We start from the raw sequence: 24733 nt of genomic DNA on the forward strand, positions 1-24733 counted from the left end.
TCCAAAAAATAAACACTGTCATTTTCTCACCCTCAAATTGTTTCTAAGCTGTATGACTTTGTGGAAGAAAGTCATACGACGGTGAGTAAATGATGACAGAATTGTAATTTTTGTGTGAACTATGAACTATGAAATGGTTTTTCGAACACAAATTTCTGTCCTGTGTTGAAATAATTCCTGTTGAAACAGGAAGCTTACATATTGAAAAATTATTTTTTTTACCCTTTAAGCTCTGAAGGTGTTTTTAAAGATTCCCTGTTTCAGTGGCATGCCCAAAATTAAAGGTTTATAACTCCAAAGAGCAGTTTTTTTTGGTCTAAAAAACCCAAAGAGGGTAAATTGTTTGGTATCATTTTAAAGAAAAGTTTTAATTTTTTTTTAATGATATAGATGACAAATATATGATAAATTATTAGACTCTCAGCCTACTGAAGAAACTACTAAAAAAAAAAAGAAAAAAAAAAAAAAATCACCAACAAACTTGAAATGTTGAGCTTTTTTTTTCTTACTTTTCTGATTTTACATTATATACTGTATCTCTGGGTGTAAATAAGGTAGCTCCAAAAATTATCCTATGCCTTTAAAAGATTTGGAATAGGACGCACGAGCCACATGGACTTCTTTTGGGTCCTTCTTTAAGCTTTTAAATTAGTCACTATCAATTGCCATTGTATTTAAATCAGCAAACAGGACATTGATTAACATTAATGAATATAAACATAATTCCACATAAAGTCATGAAGGTGAGTAAATGATGACAGAATTGTCATTTTTAGGTATATGTAGATGACCTCAAATATCAAACCTAATAGTCATGGACTAAAATCCAGTCCAATTTTGTTTTCATGTTGTCTTTAAATCTCTCACTTGTGAACTTTTAATAGTGATCAAAAGGTCTTATGATTAAATACTTACATGGTCCACCAGTTTGGTAAAGGGACTGGTGGAGTTCCAACTGCACCATTTCTTATGGAGCTGAGGAAGTGGAGGAAGGAGATCCTGGAAGGTTCGGACGCTCCACGCTCGTGGTCGTGCACTATTGGCCGATCCAGTGCGACTGGGTCCCGTGTCACTGTGTCTCAAGAAACGCTCGCGTTGCTATGAGAGACAACAAATTAAGAGATTAACTTGTTCTTTTTAATTGACAAAAAACTCTCAGTGGTGGAATAAACTTACAACATTCAACTAAACACCTGAATCAATCACACACAAAAAAACCTCTTTGGGGGTTGCACTTAACTAAATTTATATATTTAAAATAAAGTCTTTTCTCGGTTGTCTGTACTTACACTGCTCTAGAATTGTACTATTGGTATAAAATTCGATTCCGCTTGTTTTATTTCATTATTATTCTCAATTGTAAATCATTTTGGATAAAAATTTGGACCAAATGAATAAAAGGTAAATGTAAAAAATAGACAGAATCAAACTGCCTTCAAAAGGTTCTGCATTTTTATAGTTCACTTGCATAATTCTGGTTTCACGGTGTATGGACATTTAGGCTGAGTATTTGATTAACAACCCTAAAGGCTAACATTCTTTTTAAATGGACATAAATCATGTTACTTCACATGCACATTCATCTGCAATTTTCACTATAATTCTACAAAGATTACACCAGTCTTAATTAGAATGTGTTTGCCAGTTACATCAAGTATAAACATTCACAGGAAGTAAATATTTCCAAATATGTAAGAAAAGACATTATTTTGAAAGGATTACTACGATACTATTCTAATGAGCTTGATAATACAATTGGGCAGGAAAGTGGCTTGCAAAGTTCCCATAGCAAACTTGTTGAAGAATTCACTGGAACAGGAACAAAGACTTTGGGGCTTCATAATGGTACAAAACTCTTGAAGTAAAATTACATGGAGAATATACCTGCATTAGTGTATATTAACTTCTTAAATAATGCATGTGGGGCTGTGGCTTGGACCTTAAACTTTCTGTTCAATAATATCCTGCTACTGTAAAGTCAGCGAAGCTGTTCAGTGAGAAAGTTCCTTACAGGGTTGCTTTAGTAGGATTACAAATAATTTACAAAGAGTCCCAGACACTATGGCAGAAATTGAAATCTATACGGGTGTCACAAGTAAAAACTTCTAAATGTATCAGTCAGCTGTTAATCAGGCATAAGCAAAGCATGTGGTTGAGTATCAGAAAGTGTTTTCTAATTGGTTGGAGTTTGACAGTTCTCACTCGTGATCTCTCACAGCTCTGCTTTAGACAAATATTACGAAGAATTTAATCTCGAGCTGTTCTGGCATTGTTATATATTTCAGCCAAGACAATATCAAACTGTCTGGCTTTGGCCAGAGGCAAACAAGGATAAAGAAACTCCAGCACCAAACAGTTAGTGGGCACTCAGTTGGACACAACAGAGATGCAGGTTTCTGATTCCTCTAAAGCCTCTTGGCAAATTGTTCATGCCACATTTCAGAGCCAGTTCAGCACAGACCACACGCACATACACTCGCACAGAACGAGAGCGCTGGAGCTAAGAAACTGGCTATGGGAGGAAAGCATTCATTAGTCAGAGCTATTAGCGGGCCAGCTCAACCTATGGCTGCCAGAGTCTCTGCGTCCCTGCAGTCTCTAGCGAAGAGCCACTTTACACACCACAAAGCTTGGCCTCCATCAGCGTACTACACTGCTATTCATGCTGGGAACAATTCAGTTTAATGAAGAATGCTTGAAACTACCGAGCAAAAGTAAACAGAGATTACAAAACCTTTAAAGTATAAAGTGATAAATAAAAGCTACATTTTTAAAAAACATAAAATTAGATCAGAGTAATACAGTGGCTCCAAAAAGTATTTGGACACATTAAAAATGCATGAATTTAAATGGATTAGATAACAAAATATCCAACCAAGTGGCATTTATTTTAAAGACAGACAGCACAAGGACACTTTTAAAGCAAAACATTCCACAAAAAGTTTGTTAGGTTCTAAAAATAATTGCAAAAATGGCAGAAAACAAATGAATACAAAATAAAATGCTATACAATGCAAGATCTTTTCTCAAAACTACCTTCATATTTCTGAGCCATTTTTGCAATTACTGTTAATGAACTGGTCCCAAGGTCATTTTAGTGGACTTATGTCAGTCAGTTCCTCTCAAGTTCACAAAGGTACGCAAGCAGAGAAAGTTTGAAAACAAGAAAGTTTAACATATATATAGCTATTGTTTTATCAGTAACACCTTACAATAAGGCTGTATTTGTTAACATTAGTATTAGGTATCATGAACTAACAATGAATATTTTATTATTGCAACTACTTGGTTAATGTTAATTTATGAAAATAGAATTGTTCTTTTTTCAATCATGTTTGTTCAAAATGCATTAATGTTTTTATTTTAAAATAATATTACTATGTGTTGAAATTAACATTAAACAAGATTAATAAAAACTGTATTGTTCATTGTTTGTTCATCTTAACTAATGTAGTTAACTAATGTTAACAAATATATCCTTATTGTAAAGTGTTACCATTTTATAATCATTTAACATATTTTTGTGGAATGTTTTGCTTGAAGTGTTATTGTACTGCCTTTCTTTAAAATAAATGTCACTTTTTTTTTTCTTTTTTTTTTAATCTAACGAAATAACATACTGTACATACATTTTAAATGAGGTTTAAAAATACCAAATACTTTTTGGGATCACTGTATACATCATAGTTTTATATCAAACACAAAAATCAGAAACTATTTATAGGGGATATTGTTAATCTTGAAATTACTGGGCCCTTATTTTCTAAAATGTAAAACTACATTTCACACAAACCTATAATTAATTCATGTCATGAAAGGATATCTGAAAAACACAAAAACAATGTTATAATTTTGTTTGTTCTAAAAACACCTATATTTACTGTCTACTCACAGTGTGTGGAGAGAAGTGCAGTTTAACTGAAGCGGGTGTAGAAGCTATCACAAAAACTTCATCTGTGCCCAGCTCTACTTCTGTCAGGCCACTGGAGAACATCTCTAGAGCAGCTTTCTCTGATACATCACATGCTCCATTGATTGATGACCCTTCAGAATGACATAGGATGTCATATATCATATTAAGGAAATTACTGTAAATGCAAAAGTTTCAGCAGATGTAAAAGCTGAATAACATTGAAGTTCGCATTTGTGATGGTGTCTCAAAAACCTCAGCTTAGTGACCTGGTGCTTAATTGCAGGTTAAACGAGAACATTTAAATTCTGTAGCCATTATGACTGGGTTAAGACAAAGAGAGGGATTTTACACTTTAGACTTTTATGTCTAATGAATTCCCATTACGATAGTCACTATAATAAAGAGACATAACATATGTGGCTGAATTTAGGATTTCTTTTTGTTTCATAATTTCATTTGAAAAGATCAAATAAATCTTCATTTACTGGTGAAAAAATCATTTTTTCCCACCTCCCCAAGTACAAGGGCTATAATCATCATAGGGGGAAATATACACTCACTGAGCACTTTATTAGGAACACCTGTACACCTAATTACTCGTGCGATTATCTAATCAGCCAATCATGTGGCAGCAGTGCAATGCATAAAATCATGCAGAAACAGGTCTGGAGCTTCAGTTAATGTTCACATCAACCATCAGAATGGAGAAAAAAATTTGATCTCAGTGACTTCGACCATGGCATGATTGTTGGTGCCAGACGGGCTGGTTTGAATATTTATGTAATTGCTGAACTGCCTGGGATTTTCACACACAACAGTCTCTAGAGTTTACTCAGAATGGTGCCAAAAACAAAAAACATCCAGTAAGCAGCAGTTCTTGCGGATGGAAACGCCTTGTTGGTGTGAGAGGTCAACGGAGAATGGCCAGACTGGTTATCCACCCTGTACAATTGTAGTGAGCAGAATAGCATCTCAGAATGCACGTCGAACCTTGAGGTGGATGGGCTACAACAGCAGAAGACCACGTCGGGCACTTTATTAGGACGACCATAGTGTTCCTAATAAAGTGCTCAGTGAGTGTAGTTTTTCAATGGCCAATTATTAAACTATTACACCCAATCCAAAATATGTGGTTACAGCCTTGCAAAGCACCAATAGGTATTTGTCATAACTAACCCCAAGCCTAAACCTAGTGCTACATTATTTCAACCATGTCACAGTAAGTGTAAAATTCATATAATTTGAAATGATAGAGTAGTATCACTTAGCTTTGGTGTTCCTTGAAATAAATCAGGCATTAACCACCAAATCATAACTAAAACTTCGGGGTTGAATTTTACAGGGTTAAAAGTCAATGCAAAAATGGCTAACGGTCTTAACTAGCAAATATCATCACATCACACATTATTCACAGCCAATATTTTGTACTTTGTCAAGACAAAAATATGTAAATCTGATCAAAGTTTTGTTTACCCATAACAAAGTTTAAATGTTTCACAAGGCCAATTTGGTCAAAAAGACTTATCATGTCACAGAAACCATTATTTTTAAATGGGAGAAATGTCACAAAAATAAGGGGTTAAGAAGAAAGTGAGGGACAAGGACAAATTCCAAATTTTCTCAAAAAAAAAAAATGAAATGAAAACCGAGTGAATTCTGGTAGTATCACTCAGTTTAGATGTGCTTTAATAAATCACACATCATACTGTATCTACAATTGAGGAGTTGAATTTGGGTTGAAGGTCAATGCAAAAATGGCTGATAACAGCCTTAACAAGCAAATATCATTGCATCTCATCACCTTACTCACAGTCAATATTTTGTACTTTGTGTCAAGAAAAAAACTGATCACTGATTTTTGATGGTTAAAAAGACTTTTATGATATCAGACATACCATTATTTTCAAAGGGGAGTAACAATTTGTCTGTTTCAACAGATACATTTGAAACAAATGTCATCATAATGCTTCGTGTTTGATTGTTTAATTTTTTTATTCTTTATTTCTTTTCTTTCATCAAACTGTGAACTTTTATTCAAACCAGATTCATCAAAAAGATTTTAACTGACAACTATTATTACATTTTGAAATTATTTCCATGTTGCTTGAATGTATGGGGAAATTAACTTTTACACAAGCTTCATCCTAATGGAGCTCTTGTAATCTTGTAGTCTTGTTCTTGAATTAATTTAGTCTTTTATTTGTTCCTAGAAAAGACTAATTAATCTGAATGTATAGGTTCAGACAGGGGACAAATGAACTCATCAACATATTTACGGAGAGGAACCCAGTGTCCCTGTTGACTAGGACTGTGTCAATGGAGAGAACAATAAATCTGGGAGTGAAGGAGAAAGAGGGAGAGAGAGAGAGAGAGAGAGAGAAAGAGAGAGAGAGAGAGAGAGAGATGCAGGGTTGTGTTCAGGGATTTGAGGAAGTGATATGGTAGAGAAAAAGAATGAGACAGAGAATTAGAGAGGGATAAAGAGATATTGAGCACCTGTGTGGGACAGACTGTGGTGGAGGGAATGGTTGTTGTTGTCGTTCAATGTACTATGCTGCTGCTCCAAGTGATTAGAAGAAACCATCTGTAGTTCACTCACATCTGCAGCTGAATTCATCACTCCTTCTGGAACCTACAACACAAAACCTGAGCATGAATTCTACATGAGCTACAGCAATGATTTCCAACCAGACATACATGGAAAGTTTTCAGTTTTTCTTTGTTAAACCTATAAAACATAAATTACGACTATAAAATATTGTCAAAAGAAAATGATTCAAAACAATTTGTCTTGTGATTTTTTTCAGTTACTTGTTAAGAAAAGAAAACAATAATAAAGGGGTACTTGAGCCTTACTGATGGGGGCTGTGTGAGTATGTAAGACAAAAAAGGTTTGGGCTACAGTATAAACTCATAAAGTTGAAATACTCTTTGAACAGAACATCACTGGTCTAATTTTTTGACGGTTTACCTCTGAGCTGATGGACGAGGAAGCATTGGCTCCTTTTGCACAAAGTTTAGGTCTGTGAAAACAATAGAGCACAACTAACATCAGTTTGTTTGGGTTTATTTATTTTTATTGGTTCATCAAGTGTTCCATTAAATAACTGTTTACTTCTCTCAGCTCAACAACATTCCAATATCTGCCATGAAATCTGACACATATCCAAACTCATGTCTGTTGTATTCATAGAACATCACAAATTAATTTTGTAGGAGTGAGTCGAGTTGCTTTGTAAAATATGTGCCACATAAAAACATCAAAATACATTCTGTTGGTGAAGGACCATAGATCACTATTTTTATATTCAATTTCTTGAACTGGTTTACAATTGTTAAAAGCCAAATTTTAGTTGGAATGATGTAATAATTTATGTTTGTAATACTAAAAAACTGAAACTGGTCCACAATGGCGCTGCTAACATCAGATATTAAAATCCATCTCAGGGTATCCCATCACAAGCGGACCGCCCAGACAGATGCATGTGTATTTATGTTGAGGAAGTTACTGTACTTTGAAAGTGTAGCTTCCCAATTTACTAGCTGCTCATAATTTAAAGTAGTTATATTACATCAAGCTACTCTTTTTAGAGAGAGGGTGGTTTAGGGGAGCGTGTTTGATTATTCCCACTGCTCTATTGCCGTGTTCGCAATACAATCTGACAAATGTAGCGTTTTGTGACACTACAGCGCTACTTGTTGGAAAATGTAGCTGGTTACTGAAAAGGCAACACTTTTGTGAAAATAGCTTAACTACTATCATGCTACTGAAAAATTTAGTTCAGTTAGTATCTAGCATCCTTAAAGATAATCCTTTCAGAAAAACCTCTCAGTAACTTTGGCCATCAAAACAAACAGCATTCAGTGCAGGGAGTGTCAAAAGCCACACACTCATTCCAAATGGATCAACAAAGAATGAATCTTACAAGATGGATATTTTGATACGTTATGCTTGCGTTTAAACAATTGAAACAACTTTGTGGACAACAGGTCTCTCCTTTTCGCTGTTCTTCCCTTTCGCCCCGCTTCTTATATTTCTTCCTCTCTATTGTGTAGCTGCACTTCAATTCTGTGCATTCAGATTAATGCCAGGTGCGGCAACATGAACATGCTCAGGTATGAATACGTTTTAACATCAAAGTGTTTATTGAAAATGGAGAACAAAGACTTGGTTAAAGCAGACAACAATAGGGAAAAATACCTTCAGCTGTGTCAACACCTACTCAACCAAGACTTTCACATATACGGACATACCGTATATGTGACATCTGAATTCTAAAGACAACTAGTGTCAGACTAATTGCCTTTCTGACAGCTATTTGTAACAGAGATAGCAAGTATGTGAAATAACCATCCTGATATCAGTGACTGGCGATATTACATGGTTCATTACAAGTATAGCGCAAGTTTCGAGGTGAAATGTCCACTGTGAAGTGCTAAATGTTAAATTTTCTCCCAAACAGATGAGGTTTTTAAGCTACTGTAATTGCTCTATCCAGTTTTAAATCAACAAAAACTACCTCCCTACCCTAAACATTCAACCTAAACCTAACCAGTGGTGTCATAAAAAGCAAATGTGGTATGAAAACTGCAATTGCTGAAGCAACATCATTTTGAGGTGACTCTTTCGGAGGACTCATACCTCAGCCCTTTGCATTGAAAGTGCAACACTCTATCAGTTGAGCTATTGCACAAATCGATCGCATGCAAACAAGCTTATAACTGTAGTTGGTTATAAAATGTAAGCCTTAAAATATATTGCCTTAGAAGCCATGCACTATAGTAAAAGTGTTTTGATGTCATATGTGTTCATTAACTGATATTCTGCACTTTTACTCATGATTTGTGTGAAAGGGAATAAAAGTAATTGTTGTAGCACCTCTAGTGTTCATTTCACCAGAAAACGAACAAGCCAGGTAAAAATCATTTAGCAAAAACATAGATAGTAACACGATTCTAAGAGTCCAGGTTGGAAATGTAGGGCCCTATGATTTCCGTAATCCAGTCATAAAAAACATGGAATGTCCATGTTGAGCAGGTATATCACCCTATAGCTCTAGACTGGTTGCCCACTAAAACCAAGCAGGGTTGAGCCTGGCCAGTACCTGGATGAGAGACCTCCTGGGGAAAACTAAAACCTCATTCACACTGGGCTTTGATCCCGATATATCGGCAGGATCAATGCCGGAGAGCCTTCTGTGTGAACGCAAGCTGGTGCCGGAATGCCTGAAAATTTGATCCCGGAACTGATCCTGGCAATGTTACTAGAGTCTGATCCTGGGATCAAATTTTCAGGCATTCCGGCACTGGCTTGCGTCTGTGTGAACAAAGGCTGAGCCGATACCGTGAAGGGGTGAAGACGTATTTATCATGCAAAGTAGAAAGTTTGTGTGCAGAAAGGGATTCAACAATTTTACTGTCATTATAAAAAAACATACGGCTGTCATAAACCATTGCCATTTTTTTAATTTATTTTTTTATTCACGGCATTGTGTGACTGGACTTTCTGATTAGTTTTTTTTTTAAATATACAAGTAAATAAATTAACGTTTCCATTGTAATAGTTAAATAAGAACAATCGACTACATTTACAGCTTCACCAACCTGACATGATAAAATAAATGCATTTTTCATTCAGAGCACAGCACACCGAATGTCGGAACTTTATTTCACACTCATATATGGTGCGGTTGAAGTCTGTGATGTAGGAATACTTTGGGTATTTAAAAATAATAATAATGGTTACCCAGTTTGTAAATTGTGATGAAAAAAAGTGCCGTCTCATACAGGGAACAATCCAAATCTGAAGTAGAGGAGAGCTGTGGCTTTGTTGTGTATTCATTGTCAAGTGTCAAATTACTGCTATATTATACATGACAAATTTAATAAATGACTTTTATTGACATGATATTTTAGTTAATCTTCTATTTATTTTAATTAGATCAGATACAGTTGTTAGAGGGGGATTTTACGCCGTAATATGATCATGTTACAATGTGGGGCACATTGTTACATTTCAGTTTCCTTTTTTCCAGGTAGATGGTGTAAAAAAGTCAACGCCGTATTCATAAAGCAAGACTACATATTTGTACCAGACATGTGTAAAATTAATGTGAAAAAAGAAAAATACTTTGAACCCCAATTGTATTTACACAAACTTAAGAAAACCAAAAAGTGTTAGTTTGTAACCCGCTCTCCCCTACAACCTCTGTAAACAACATCATTCCACAGAATTTTCGAAGATGAATGCAGGCAAAGTAAAAATACAGTAGGTAGGCTAAAGACCACCTTACATAAGAAACAACCAGATACAGTACACTTTTACCAGCTTTGAAATGAGTCAATATAGCTTTTTAGGTGACTAGCTCACCACAGCGCTTGCAGCCTTACAAAAGGCCAACTGTTTGTTCATACATTTATTTCTTAACCCTATAAAGGGCAAGAACATAACGGTACAGAAAATAAATGTATTGATATTTTCCAACACATTAGGCTCCAAATGATACATTTCTGTTTTTCTCCAAAAATAGCTTTTATTTTCAATTTTACAGCTTGTAAAAATCATGATAAAAAGAAGACATTTGCTTAAGGCAACAGAAAAAAATGGCAGTGCTAGTCCAAAAAAATAAAAAAAAATAAATAAAAAATAAACGGCAAATGAATAATCATTTTTGTGCTAATGTCTGAAGGGAAAAATAGTATCACTTTCACTTTCAAACTTTAATTGGCATTGGGAGGCATTTCATTTGGTAGACAGCAGCCAATAACACAAAAACAATTAACATCAGACAAAACAAAAATTATCTTATGAGCTATTTATAAAAGTAAGCCTAACTGCCAGAATAAAATTAATAAAATTGGCTATCATGCAAATCTTATACAGGGACCAGGGAGATTAAATTAACTGTCAGTTTAGTTTTACCTTACGCAATTTATTTGTTTACAAAAGAATGAAAGAGCGGGCTTCTCGAGAGAAAACATGCGGTTATCAGTAAACTTAAGATGCTGTACATTAGACGTCACATCGTGATGTCACTTTGGTCCTTACGATTGTCCCAGGATGTGTGTGAATGTGAGCTCAGATTACAGGAAAGCCTTTGCAGTGTGAATGAACAAATTTTGCAATCCCAGAACAAATTTTGCCGGAACAACTTTTCCCAGGTTTAAAACTGGGATCTCTGTGTGAAAGGGGCTTAAAACTGCTGCTGGAAGAGGTGTTAGTGAGGCCAGCAGGAGGTGCTTTCCCTGCAGTCTTTGTGGGTCCTAAAGCCTCAGTGTAGTGATGGGGACACTATACTGTAAACAATTTCCCCATTGGCCCTTACCAATCATGGCCTTTTAATAAAACCCAACAATGAATGGGCTCTATCACTCCTTCCTCTCCACCAATAGCTGGTGTGTGGTGAGCGTACTGGCGCACTATGGCTGCCGTCACATCATCTAGGTGGATGCTGCACACTGGTGGTGGTTGAGGAGAGTCCCCTGTTCCCTATGTAGGGCGCTATGAGCATAGTGTCAGAAAAGTGCTACATAAATGTCAAATTAATAATAATCATAATTCAATTTGACATCTGGGATAAAAATGAATGTATTAATGCTTGAAATTAAAATTTAGATATGTCCTTGTGTGATTATTAAACCACAAAAGGCTGAGATTTAATTAAATAAACATACAGTCTGAATGTGCTGCACACTTCCAAGGGAATGTGTGAAGTTGGCCACTCATACACTGAAAACACTTCATAAACATCACATGCGCTCTTTGTTTGTAATAGATGACATACGGCAGAGCGTGCATTAACCTTGAAGTGCGCAGCACATGCAGACTATAAATTTATACAATTAAATCGCAGCCTTTTGCGATTTAATAAGCTCATTAGGCCATATAAAGAACTGCTTAGATGTGAAGCTGTTGTCAAAAACATACAAACTCAAAGTACCTTTTTCGATTTTCTGCCAAAATAAAAGCTTTATTTAACTAGAAGTGAAACTAAAGAAATTGCAACAGAAATATAACACTACTGTATCGTAAAATGTAACATTCAATGTAATAATAATAATTATTAAAAAATATATCAATGATAATTACATTATATTTAAGCAATATCTCACAAGCAAGGGTGCTGTTGCATTGAATAAAAGTTTTCATTAATGCTGTCATTAATAGTGTGATGCTCTACTGTGCAGCACTGTATTTTACAAAGAACTTGAATGTTGTGTTTTAGATTGTGCTTTGAGGATCTGTTTAGAAGCACTAAATTTGATAAATAAAATGTAATGGTGTTTAAAAGTAACTGTTTTGTTTTTCATTTGATTAAAATTAAAATTCTATGGGGGCCTGGGTAGCTCAGTGGTAAAGACACTGGCTACTACCCCTGGAGTTCGCTAGTTCGAATCCTAGGGCGTGCTGAGTAACTCCAGCCAGGTCTCCTAAGCAACCAAATTGGTCCGGTTGTTAGGGAGGGTAGGGTCACATGGGGTAACCTCTATAATGTGGTTCGTTCTCAGTGGGGCGTGTGGTGAGTTGAGCGTGGATGCCGCGGTGGATGGCGTGGAAGCCTCCACAAGCGCTATGTGGCAACGCACTCAACAAGCCACGTGATGAGATGCACGGGTTGACAGTCTCAGACGCAGAGGCAGCTGGGATTCATCCTCTGTCACCCGGATTGAGGCGAATCACTACGCGACCACGAGGACTTAAAAAAGCACATTGGGCATTCCAAATTGGGAGATAAAGGGGAGAAAATAAAAACAACAACAAAAAAAACATTAAATTCTATGAATTCATTTGATAAGACAAAATGTTTTTGAGGAAAAAATAAAACGGAATTTTGAACGATTTTATAGGACCTTAGAAATGACGAATATTATAATATCAATAATATCTACTACACTACATGGATAAAAGTATGTGGACACCAAAACACCACACCCATTGTTGAACTTTTAATTTAAAAATCAAAAAAGCATAAATCCATCCCTTTGCTGCTATAACAGAACCACTCTTCTGGGAAGGCTTTCTACTAGATGTTGTAACATAGGATTCGATAGGATGTTTTAGCTGGGTTTTTAGGGTACCTGCCAAAAAACATTCACCTGTAGAAGAACCTTCTAGTCTTACCTGAAAATCACACAGAGGGTGCCAGCAAGGGCCAGAGAAATCACGACAGCTCCACTTACTGCACAGAGCAATGCGCCAGTGCTGCCATCTGAGGTCAACACCGATCTCTGGTGTCCAGTTGTGGCCACATGTGTTTGATTCTGGTAATGGAAGAGCAGAGCGAAACCACGACCCCAGTGGGTTGTGGTTATCAACTCCATGATGACCTCCATCATCTCATCGTCTGACCCAAACACCAACTGGCTGCTAGAAGGGCGTCTAGAGCCACAGAATCGTGAGGAGAAGGTGATGAGATCAGATATATAGAGGACATCATAGGGACAAGCATCAGTTAAAGGTTGTTGGGTATCAGGGCTCATAGTTTCATCCATTTCTGTAGCTGTACTTGGGCTTGCAGAGACAAAGTGACCCATTTCATCTGTAGGGTCACTACCTGCTCTGGATGCCTGTGGTGATGCAGAATTCCTGACCTTATCGTCCACTGTCTGAGCTCCAGATAATGAAAGAGAAGGTTGTGAATCTAAGGGTACTGCAGACAGGGAATCTGAGAGCGTTTTGGCAGAATTGGAAACTTTGGTCATCTCTATTTTGGTGGACTGCTCCGGGACAACCACTTGCTTGACTTCCTCCCTGTGGGCGGAGTGGGGTTCTTTGATTGGACTCCCCATGCTCTGACTAATAGCAAGGCCTTGTGATAGCAGTGTACCTTCATCGTTCGGTACCTCTTCCACAATGTCTGCTGATGTGGTAGGACTGTTGTGACTCTCAAAGACATCAAAATCAAACATCTCCATGATCAGCTGGTGGCCGGCGGGCACAAAAAACTGCCAAACACAGTGAGTGCCAGATGAGTAGTTATACGGGAAGCCGGGTGACAGAATGAGGCCCTGTACATCCACAACATCCACCTTGGCTCCACAGTCAAAGTATACCTAAAGATCAAAGATAAAGGAATTAGAGAAGGTATTTAACGGAAAATAAATGACCCCAATGCATTTAACTATATGGCACAAAGTTTCAAGCTAGCGCAACCAGTCATTACCAGACAATTTGAATGATGTATGACAATATGGACAATGTTGGTGTGAAAATCAAAACAAGATGTACAATATATGATTTACAATAGATCAAAGTCAAAGGGATGTTTGCGTTGAAGCCCTGATATGATTTAGCCTTGCATGGGAGTGAAGGAAAGGTATAAAAACTTCCCACAATGGAAATTTACCAGCCTGATCTCATGAAATTCCAAGACTGTGGTGACATTTTTGGAAAATGACAATACATGGTGCATTACACGTATCACGGCATTTCCCAGGTGAAATGTCCACTGTGAGGCGCTAAAAGAGAGTTAAATGTTCTCCGAAACAAAAGAGGTTTTTAAGAGAGGTGCTTTAAACCGACAAAACCTACCTCCCTACCCTAAACCTTAAACCTAACCGATAGTCAAAAAGGCTAATGTGATAAAATGCAAGACAAAAAACACAAGTTGTTGAAGCAAACACAGCATTTTGTAGTGATTTTATGGCACTTTTGGCTTACGTGTCAACTTATACGGTATTCTGAATTCGTACCCATGTTCTTCATGATCCAAGTGCAATGCTCTATAGGTTGAGCTACTGTGAAACTTTAATGCAATTGAATAAGCTTGTAAATGTAGTTGGTTATGTAATGCAAACGTTAAAATGTATCGCCTTATAAGTCATGCACTATAGTAAAAATGTTTTGATGTCATAAGATAGCACTGTGTTAGGAACAGGTTGAAAGTGTTTATGAACTGATCTCATGAAAAAAGTAATTGTTGTTTTAGTGCCTCTGGTGTTTATTTCACCAGAAAACAGCCGTGATACGTACAACCAACCACTTACAATATTTCTGTGCAAAAATGTAGGTATAGTAACGTGGTTCTATAAAACCAGGTTGAAATTTACACAACCCTTAAGTTTAATATGATGAACATGTTCAGCACGTTCACAAATTATAAAACACTCATAATCAGTAGGAACACAGCAGATAGTTCAAGGAAAATGTAATTCTTCCCAGAACCTGCACTACAGGGTTTATACGGTTTTAAAACATCTTATTAGTCTGTTGTAGTTCTACCATTTAAAGTTCAAGAGGATGGCATGAGTTCAGCAAACCTAGAGGAAAGTCCTTCATGCTGCTCCGGTTCATTGGATGCCACATAAACATTGGTATACAATTTTGGCAAATGTTACTGGTCTGACGGTAAGTTGCCTAGATGCTAGAAAACTGAGTAAAGAAACAGCATTGACCCCATTTCAGCTCAATAACGCCACACAGCTGGAAAGGAAATCCACTGAGCAACAAAACTAAATATTCTGTTGAGAAAATTAGCTTTGTCTGCCTCTTCCAAACCTGAACTATTCAACCATTCCTCATTCATTAGGTATCAAAGCTGGATATGCTGGCTGCTTTGCTAACCCCAGGAGATATTTCTTCAGACATGCTGTTCGTAATATCTCGCAGGTGTGCAGGATAAGGGGACCTCGGTATAATTGGTGGCAGATGGCAATCAGGAGCAGACCACTTCGAACCAGACCTTGGCAGGGGCTTGTTTGTTTATTGGGCTTCCTGTTGGCACTGGTTCTGGACTGTGGGAGAGAACAAAAGAACTGCAAGTCCTCAACAATGCCAGACAGGTAACAACCCTAGCCCCAAGTGATGGCATTATGATACACAGCAAGTGAAATTAAAGCCAACTTAAAGTAAGAATTGACCCAATTTGCTCTCTTAAATGAATAGTTGACCCAAAGAAAATGAAAATTCTGTGATTATTTAATCACCCTAATGTCACTCTAAAACAGTATGACTTTCTTTCTTCTGTGGAAAATGCAATTTTAAAAAGTCTTCACAGTGTAATGTAATGTAAGTGAATAGTGGCTTAGGTTGAATAGTGTCAAGTTCAGGAAAATAAATACACTATTAAAAGCACATTATAAGTAATTGATACCACTCATGCACTGTATTCCAAGTGTTCTGAAGCAATACAATTACTTTTTGCGATGAACAAAACGAAATGTCGTTATTTACTTTCAAATCATATTAATAAAGTAAAGCACTTAAATCAAATATGGAGGCTACATCGATAATCTCAAACCTGATTGGTTCTCATTGTGTCTTGTGACCAAACGTAAAGACATATGTTGCACGTTTGGTCACGAGACGCTACATAAGTAAATAATGACAGAATTTTCCTTTTTTTGGTGAACTATTCCATTAATACATGTTCCTGGTCTTATTGTGCATGATTCATCAGTAAACATTCCAAAATAAGGGTGAAAAGGAAAAAAACAAAAACCCTGCATGTCTTCGTAATCATTTATCGAAGTTGAATAACTTGCTCAACCCTTGAAACACCTTTCCTTTCTTACTGGCATCTATAGCCAATAGCGAAATGGCCATTTAGGCATTGTTTTAAGCTACTGTTGTACGTAATCAGAGACTATTTATCAGAAACATGTTACTTCTATTAAAATGAACGGGCAAAATTTGAACGCCCACCGGTCAATGGATGTAGAAAAGGAAGACCCGCCTTACAGGTAAAAGAGCCAACCACCTTTTAGATACAAACATCACGTCAATCAACTCCAGAACGTGATGTGCAATAGCTAGACAAGCCAGGAATTTAAAAAAAAAAAAAAACGTTTTTTGCGTAATCTCAGCTAAAGCAGCACAATTTATGATTACAGTGTTGTCAGATTTTACTGCTGATTTGAAATATGTCCTTTTATCGTAAACTGTTTTGGAGATTTCTGTCTTTTTCCATTCAAGTATATCGGAGCTGCACTTGTCTGCCACTTGTTTACATAGAAAAATAGCTGCCCAGCCTGACCGAAGGTTCCAAGGATGGCCGCCAAGTGGACTGACTTGCTAAAAAGACTTTGGAGTGGAATGGAGTCTCTCTAAAATCTTGTCAATAGATAAAGCAGTAATAAAGGTTACAGCAACAATAGCAAATAAAAATTGATTTAAAGAAGAAACGTTACCATTGGGATTAGTTGAGAGGGGGTAGTTTGACGTTCAGCCTTTATGTCCCTGTCACCATCTTGTTTCCCAGGAGGCAGAGTCTCAAATAAATATGGCCTGACTTCTACAAAAAAATTGTATCCTCTCCACAATCGACTGCAAACTTGCATTCAGGTCTGCCCACCTTCTGGTATGTAATCCCCAATTTTCACGATCCAGTGACTTCGTAATTTTGTCCCAAACTTTTTTTTTTTCTCATTGAAAATCCTGTTCACTTAGAAATACGTCACATTATGGAAGTAAAATGGGTTGCGAATGCTGTTTCGTGTTGGTTTAATAAAATAAATTTGCCACAAAAAAATATGTAAATAAACAAGGCTGCATGAGGAAAAGTTTTCTGCATTGACTGCATTGCCCACCTGTAGCATTCCATAGACAGTTTATTTTAGCAACATTTTTGGTCTGCTGATCCCCAAAAAAACCAACCCCAAAAACATATCTGTTTTTAGGACAAAATCAGTGCCAAAGCCCCAATAATGGACAAAACAAATAAATAATATTAAATACATCAGATCAACATGGCCCTAAAAACGTTCTTCTCAGAGATCAGTTGGCCAAAGCCTCACGCTGTCCAGGATTTACCTCGAGTTCATTTGCTACTACACTAGTAATTGCATGGCCGGTCAAATTCCACTTAATGCGGGGATGTAAAGTAAGCCGATTTCAGGGTAACACTACAGGAAAACTAAGCAATGCACACTTGTCACAACTGGTCACAAGACACATGAGAGCCAATGGCAATTTAAATGAGTGTGAGATTTAAGCGTTATGGCAGAAGGGATGATTATCAGTGAATAAAGACTACATTTTGGTCTGTTCCATACACAAAGCATTGCATGGCTACAGAAGATTTGGACCAAAGAGCATGATAAGAATGGATTACTTACATTCTGGAAAACAAAAACAAACAAGCAAACAAAAAAAAAAAAAAAACAATTTGGAATGCCCAATTCCCACTACTTAATAGATCCTCGTGGTGGTGCGGTTACTCACCACAATCTGGGTGGCGGACAACAAGTCTAAGTTGCCTCCACTTCTGAGACCGTCAATCCGCGCATTTTATCATGTGACTCGTTGTGCATGACATCGCGGAGACTCCGCATGTGAAGGCTCATTCTACTCTCCACGATCCACGCACAATTTACCACGCGCCCCATTGAGAGCGAGAACCACTAATTGAGACCACGAGGAGGTTACCCCATGTGACTCTACCCTCCCTAGCAACTGGGCCAATTTGGCTGCTTAGGAGACCTGGCAGGAGTGACTCAGCATGCCCTGGATTCAAACTCACGACTCTAGGCAAGGTAGTCAGCGTAAATACTAGAATTTTCAGTCATTTTAACATTTGAAAGTTTAGTCTTGGGTAAAATGATTGCAATCCTCAGAAAAAGTCGAATATGACATCAGAGTGACATTTGAAATATGTTACATGAGTGTTGTTTTGAAAATGCTATTAGCTAAGTAAGGATGTTTAACTGTTTGGCAGCTTCATAAACACATATCTAATGTTTCACTCCATTTAAAGTGTGCTCAACCCATTTGTGATTCAACTCAACTACCCATCTACAAAGATCTGCGCTTTGGAAAACCATTTGTTTCAACAAGTCCAACACAATCTCTTTTAATTCCAAAAGACAACAAAAAAGAAAAGATTGGCAGTGATTTGCGCAGAGATTTTTTAGGTGCCTCCCTCTCTGAACGAATGGAATTGGCTCATTAATGTGGGTCCACCATAATACTGGACTATCTGCTGGTACCATGCATGCTAGACTTCACATGAATGGTGTACAAAGTACCACAGTGTGGACAAGGAAATGGGACATTCTTATAATGCCAAACATCCCAGCGTTGTTACATCATAGTCGTGCACTGGCATGGCGTAATTAGTAAAGCTGTTTTTTCTCTCATAGGGGACATTGGAAGGTTTTGCCGTTTGGTTAAATAGCATTTTAAATTTAAACGGGCGTAATAAGTAGAAGACATTTACACAAGGTTCCTCTGTTCTTTGCGCCCCACGTGGTATATCAAAAGAGATTTGACACACACTTCTCCACATGGAATAACTTTGACAAATCATTGGGTATCATAACAAGTTTTCACTGCCAACTACTAATAGCCAGCTCTCAAATTGCTTTTATATCAAAATAAGGAGTTACTAACTGAAGTTAAAAGGGCTTCACTTGTGGTGCTTTGAAATAATATCAGTCTAAAACAAAGCTCAAACAAGCCTACAGTTTGTGACCATGTAATATACGTCTAGGGATGTCCTCGCACAATTTACCACACTATATCAATACTAGTTCATATAGCACAACATAATTCAGGTGTGAAAAATCTAAAAAAAAAAAATAAAAAAAAAATCTCGCCTCGGTATACTTGATGTTATAATGCTTAAAAATATAAGCTTGACAAATGATGCCACATAAAAACACTTAAAACTATAGTTTAGACTGTAGTGTTGTCATGGTACCAAAATTTCAATACCAGTGAAATTTCACAGTTCTCGATACCAATTTCGATGCCACAGCAAAAATATGCTAATATGATAATGTGCTATTGAAAACACTAGTTTAGTTATTTTTAATAATTTAATAATTATTTGAATATGTTTTAAAGTTTAATTTAATTTAATAATCAAAATGGTGCCTAATCATTTCATTCTTAAAATGTTTAATAAGTGAAAATAACTGATATCATTGCATTTTTTTTTGCCAAACTTTTATTCAACAGCTGTCTTGCTTGTGATAAATCGATTATTTATTGTTATTATTATTATTATTAATATTACAGAGAATATTACATTTTACTATACAGTTGTAATATATTTTTATTCGATTTTTTATTTAATTTCTTCCATTTCAAGCATCTAGCTTTTATTTTGAATCGTGCTTTTATTATGACATGTGTTTTTTGCCAGAAGCTTCACTTTTCCGGATAAACAGTTCGTGGCCCGGTGTGATCACTGAAGACTTTTAAATCATGTCTGAATTCTCATCTCTTTACACTGCCCTTTGAGACTGACAAATTAAATGTAGGACACAGTTTTGGAGTGTTTGTATTTTAGACTACTGGTGTTTGTGTAAGTGGTAATTTTGAAATGTTATGTTTTAAATTATACTACTATAAAGCACTTTGGTCAACTCTGTTTTAAATGCTATATAAGTTGAGTTGAGAATAAAGCGCAAATGCTGTGATTTATTTATATAAATAGATAGCTTACATTTTTCCAACAATTGTTTATAGAGCTGTTGTTTCTGTCTCCTAGAGATGAACGTAGGTGCAAAAAGTGCAAATCAATCCCAGAACAACACCAAAGGACCTTGTGAATATGTTGGAGGAAACAGGTAGACAAGTATCTATATCCACAGTAAAACGAGTCCTATATCGATATAACCTGAAAGGCTGCTCAGCAAGGAAGAAGCCACTGCTCCAAAACCACCATAAAAAAGCCATACTACAGTTTGCAAATGCACATGGGGACAAAGCTCTTACTTTTTGGAGAAATGTCCTCTGGTCTGATGAAACAAACACTGAACTTATGTTTGGAGGAAAAAGGGTGAGGCTTGCAAGCCGAAGAACACCATCCCAGCCGTGAAGCGTGGGGATGGCAGCATCATGTTGTGGGGGTGCTTTGCTGCAGGAGGGACTGGTGCACTTTTCAAAATAGATGGCATCATGAGGAAGGAAAATTATGTGGATATATTGAAGCAACATCAAGACATCAGCCAGGAAGTTAAAGCTCAATGATAAATGGGTCTTCCAAATGGACAATGATCCCAAGCATACCTCCAAATTTGTGGCAAAATGGCTTAAGGACAACAAAGTCATGGTATTGAAGTGGCCATCACAAGGCCCTGACCTCAGTCCAATAGAACATTTGTGGGCAGAACTGAAAAAGCAAGTGCGAGCAAGGAGGCCTACAAACCTGACTCAGTTACACCAGTTCTGTCTGGAGGAATGGGCCAAAATTCCAGCAACTTATTGTGAGAAGCTTGTGGAAGGCTACCCAAAACGTTTGACCCAAGTTAAACAATTTAAAGTCAATGCTACCAAATACTAACAAAGTGTATGTAAATTTCTGACCCACTAGGAATATGATGAAAACATAAAAGCTGAAATAAATCATTCTCTCTACTATTATTGTGACATTTCACATTCTTAAAATCAAGTTGTGATCCTAACTGACCTAAGACAGGGAATGTTTTCCACGTTGTTTTCTATTAAATGTCAGGAATTGTGAAAAACTGAGTTTAAATGTATTTGGCTAAGGTGCATGTAAACAGGTATGTTCCAATATAAAACCATCTAATTTATTTTTTGTATATTTATTTATTTATTTAAAAATTATATATTTATTTTTTATAGAAATTTAAGAAAGAAAAGAAAGAAAGAAATTTTTGAGGGCATGTTCCAATATAAAACCATCTAATTTATTTTTTGTATATTTATTTACTTATATATATATATATTTTATTAATATTATTATTATTATTATTATTATTATTTATTTTATGTATTAATTACTTTTGTGTAGTTTTATTCAATTTGAATGACTGAATCTATTCCTGCTTTAAACTGCTGGTACAAACAACAGCTCTTGAATTAAAAAACAAGCCTCAAATGTGCTCCTAACAAATTGTAGCCAACACATTGCATGAGTGCGAGTAAAACAGTGCCAAATAAACTCACAGCTGTTGCTGGTAACAACAGATTTCACAGTAAGGGCTGCAATGTGACAAAAACACCACGCTAAAACTTCCACTCATATTTGATTTGTTTTGCACATCTGTCCCTTCTTTCCCCCTTAAAATAAACATGGTACTTCAAAATCCTTCCTACTTCCATTTTTACAGAAATCATTCTCAGTTTTTCTTCCCAACATTAATTGCCCTCAGAGGCTTTAAACAACAGAAATATGTGACTCAATACGTAACGTGAGAAGTCAAATAACCTAATAAACTGAAAGTTCATATCTAGTGACTCTATTCCTGGTCTGTTTCGTGCTTCAGATTTCTTTCACAACAGAAAATTCAGAGAAAATATGAGCTGACAATATGACTACCGAAATTGTGCGAGCAGAAAGCTTAAGCCCCTTTACCACACACACACACACACACACACACACACACACACACACACATACACACATTCGCTCAAATGCACAAACACCCCTGTGAGTCCCTCATAAACATCCTATGGGCCCCTGTAAGGGGGCTGGGAGAGGAGTATTGGTTGTGTAAAGTGAGACTGTTCTAAGCACTATCGAGCCCAGAGAGCCCACGATGATGTTACAACCAGTTTCATCAGTCATAACCATCAAATGGACAGTGAGCTAGCAGGACAGGAAGATGACAAACACACCACTGTTTCAACTTCGAATTTTGATGAAGGGACCAATGCTAGCTGTTGTGCAATATCTGACACAGCCCAAAGAAACTGCCTTTCTTCAAACCCATAAAGCTTTGAGACAAGTAATAACTGAATATTGATGGATGAATATGATTTAGCTTTAGTCATCTCCTCAAAAGTAATGGAAGGCTAGGCAAGCAGTAGTAGTAGGCTAAGTGAACAAGTAGTTATCTTAAGACAGGAAACCTTTTTATAGCTCAGCTAAATTAAATACTCAAGTACAATATGCTGAAATACTCAATATGCCACTAAGTTTGATAAATCATTTATACAGTATATGATATAATTTAAGATGCCCACCCTTTCATAAACACTTTGCTATTTGTTGTTTCTTATTTCTGTCTTGCACTGTAAAATCTAATTATGGTAGTTGATCTTACTTAGTTTTTTAAGGCAATCGGTTTGCATGCAGGTAAAGGTATTTGGCTCAAGTAAACTGAACTTAATTTTTTTAAGTAACTTTAACTAGTTACAAGTAAACTTAACTCATCTGTGATTGAAGTATTATTGTTTTTTATATATATTTATATTGAGTTATAGCACATCTTATGCATTATAAGGGAAATTATGACTGAACTCTTGGTTAGCCATATCAGAATCAGAATCAGAATGAGCTTTATTGCCAGGTATACTTACACATACAAGGAATTTGTCTTGGTGACAGGAGCTTCCAGCGTACAACATACAAAACAGCAACAAGACATAGATAATAATAAAAAGTAATTAAAAACTGAGTAAAAATTGAACAGAAAAAGTATATATAGAATATATATATATATATATATATATATATATATATATATATATATATATATATATATATATACATACACACACACACACAAAGTCATCAATTTCAAAAAAAAAATTTGTAATTAAATTTTAGTTTTATAATGAAATAAATTAATATGGTGGCACAATTATATTTTTGTCTATAAAACTAATTTCAAACATTTAAGCATACGCCTTCAGATCAAAAGATTTTTATGATCATGAGAAAAATTTCAGTCAAGTGTTTCAAAACTTTTGACCAGTAGTGTATGTATATATATACATACATATGCCACATTGGATATCAGTACTCCTAGTGCACATAAATCTGCACTTTTATAAAGTACAATTGAGTAAAGAAGAATGGCTTACATTGAACAGGCTTCAAGTTCACCAGAGGAAACACTACTCACCCTTATGGTGACTTCACACAAATCACAACTATTAACCAGCTACAACAATACAACAACAACAGTCATAAGAATTAAAACTATATACTTTTTAAATAACAATCATTACTTTTCTACATAAGTTCCCTTGTTTTGACCAAACATACATCATTATTGAAGCGCAAGGGCTTATGAGTATTCCACACAGCCGCAATTTTGTACTTGATAATTTTTAGTTAGTAGTACTTGAAGCCAAAGTTTAAAGAGCGTACAATGTATATTTGAGTTATGATTTCAAAATGACATTTCATATACTGTTCAGTTAGAAGCACTTAAATGTTTTATTAATGACAACTTTAGGATTTAGAGAGTAACAGTCACTTAATTAAAACTAGTAAGAATAGTAAAAACTTAAGCTTAAGTTGCGTAAACTACTTTTTACTATTTGAGATAACTATTAGTATTTAGGCTTTTCATTAATAACTCAAATGTGTCCTGAATACTACAAAAAGGCAAGCTGAACTAAAAGAAAATAACATTTTAAAATTGTAAATTAAATGGTAAGACTCTTCCGAGAAATATTTTTGAAAACATAATCGATTAAAGGAATGTTCCAATATCAATAAGCTAAATCGACAGCATTTGTAGCTTAATGTTTATTGCCACAAAAATAATAATAATAATAATAAATAAATAAAAAATAAAAATAAAAATAATAATTCAACTTTCCCCCAGCTTTTCTTTAAAAAAAAAATAAAAAAAGCAAAATTCTGAGTTACAGTGAGGCACTTACAATGGAAGTGAATGGGGCCAATCCGTAAAAATACTCAGAGTTTCAAAAGTATAGCCACAAGATGTAAACAATATGCGTGTTAGTATGATATTAGCGTGATAAAATTGCTTTATAACAATTTCTCTATAAAGTTAGCCTATATTCAATTTTACAACTTGGTTGCCATGATGACGTCACCCCATAAACCCTAAAACGACCATAAAAACAACAGTTTAAACAACGAAACAGTTCAAATAATACACAAGTTTTAACAGAAGAATTAAATGCAAGTGGTTTTATAAATTGATAAG

The 24733-nt window shown here is 35.9% G+C and overlaps 1 protein-coding gene across 1 annotated transcript in view; it reads right to left on the bottom strand.

Moving 5' to 3' along the window:
• LOC127424087 (uncharacterized) overlaps positions 1-24733 on the bottom strand; it is a 32546-nt gene that overhangs the window by 4835 nt on the left and 2978 nt on the right. The window contains exons 2-6 of the mRNA XM_051668862.1: positions 13035-13966; positions 6885-6936; positions 6410-6545; positions 3893-4044; positions 916-1098 (exon numbers count right to left, since the gene is read on the bottom strand). Coding sequence (XP_051524822.1) covers positions 916-1098; positions 3893-4044; positions 6410-6545; positions 6885-6936; positions 13035-13966 — 1455 coding nt within the window. The remainder of the gene's footprint in view (positions 1-915; positions 1099-3892; positions 4045-6409; positions 6546-6884; positions 6937-13034; positions 13967-24733) is intronic.

The sequence above is a fragment of the Myxocyprinus asiaticus genome, chromosome 3 (genome assembly GCF_019703515.2).
Source record: "Myxocyprinus asiaticus isolate MX2 ecotype Aquarium Trade chromosome 3, UBuf_Myxa_2, whole genome shotgun sequence".
In the NCBI taxonomy this organism is placed as follows: domain Eukaryota; kingdom Metazoa; phylum Chordata; class Actinopteri; order Cypriniformes; family Catostomidae; genus Myxocyprinus; species Myxocyprinus asiaticus.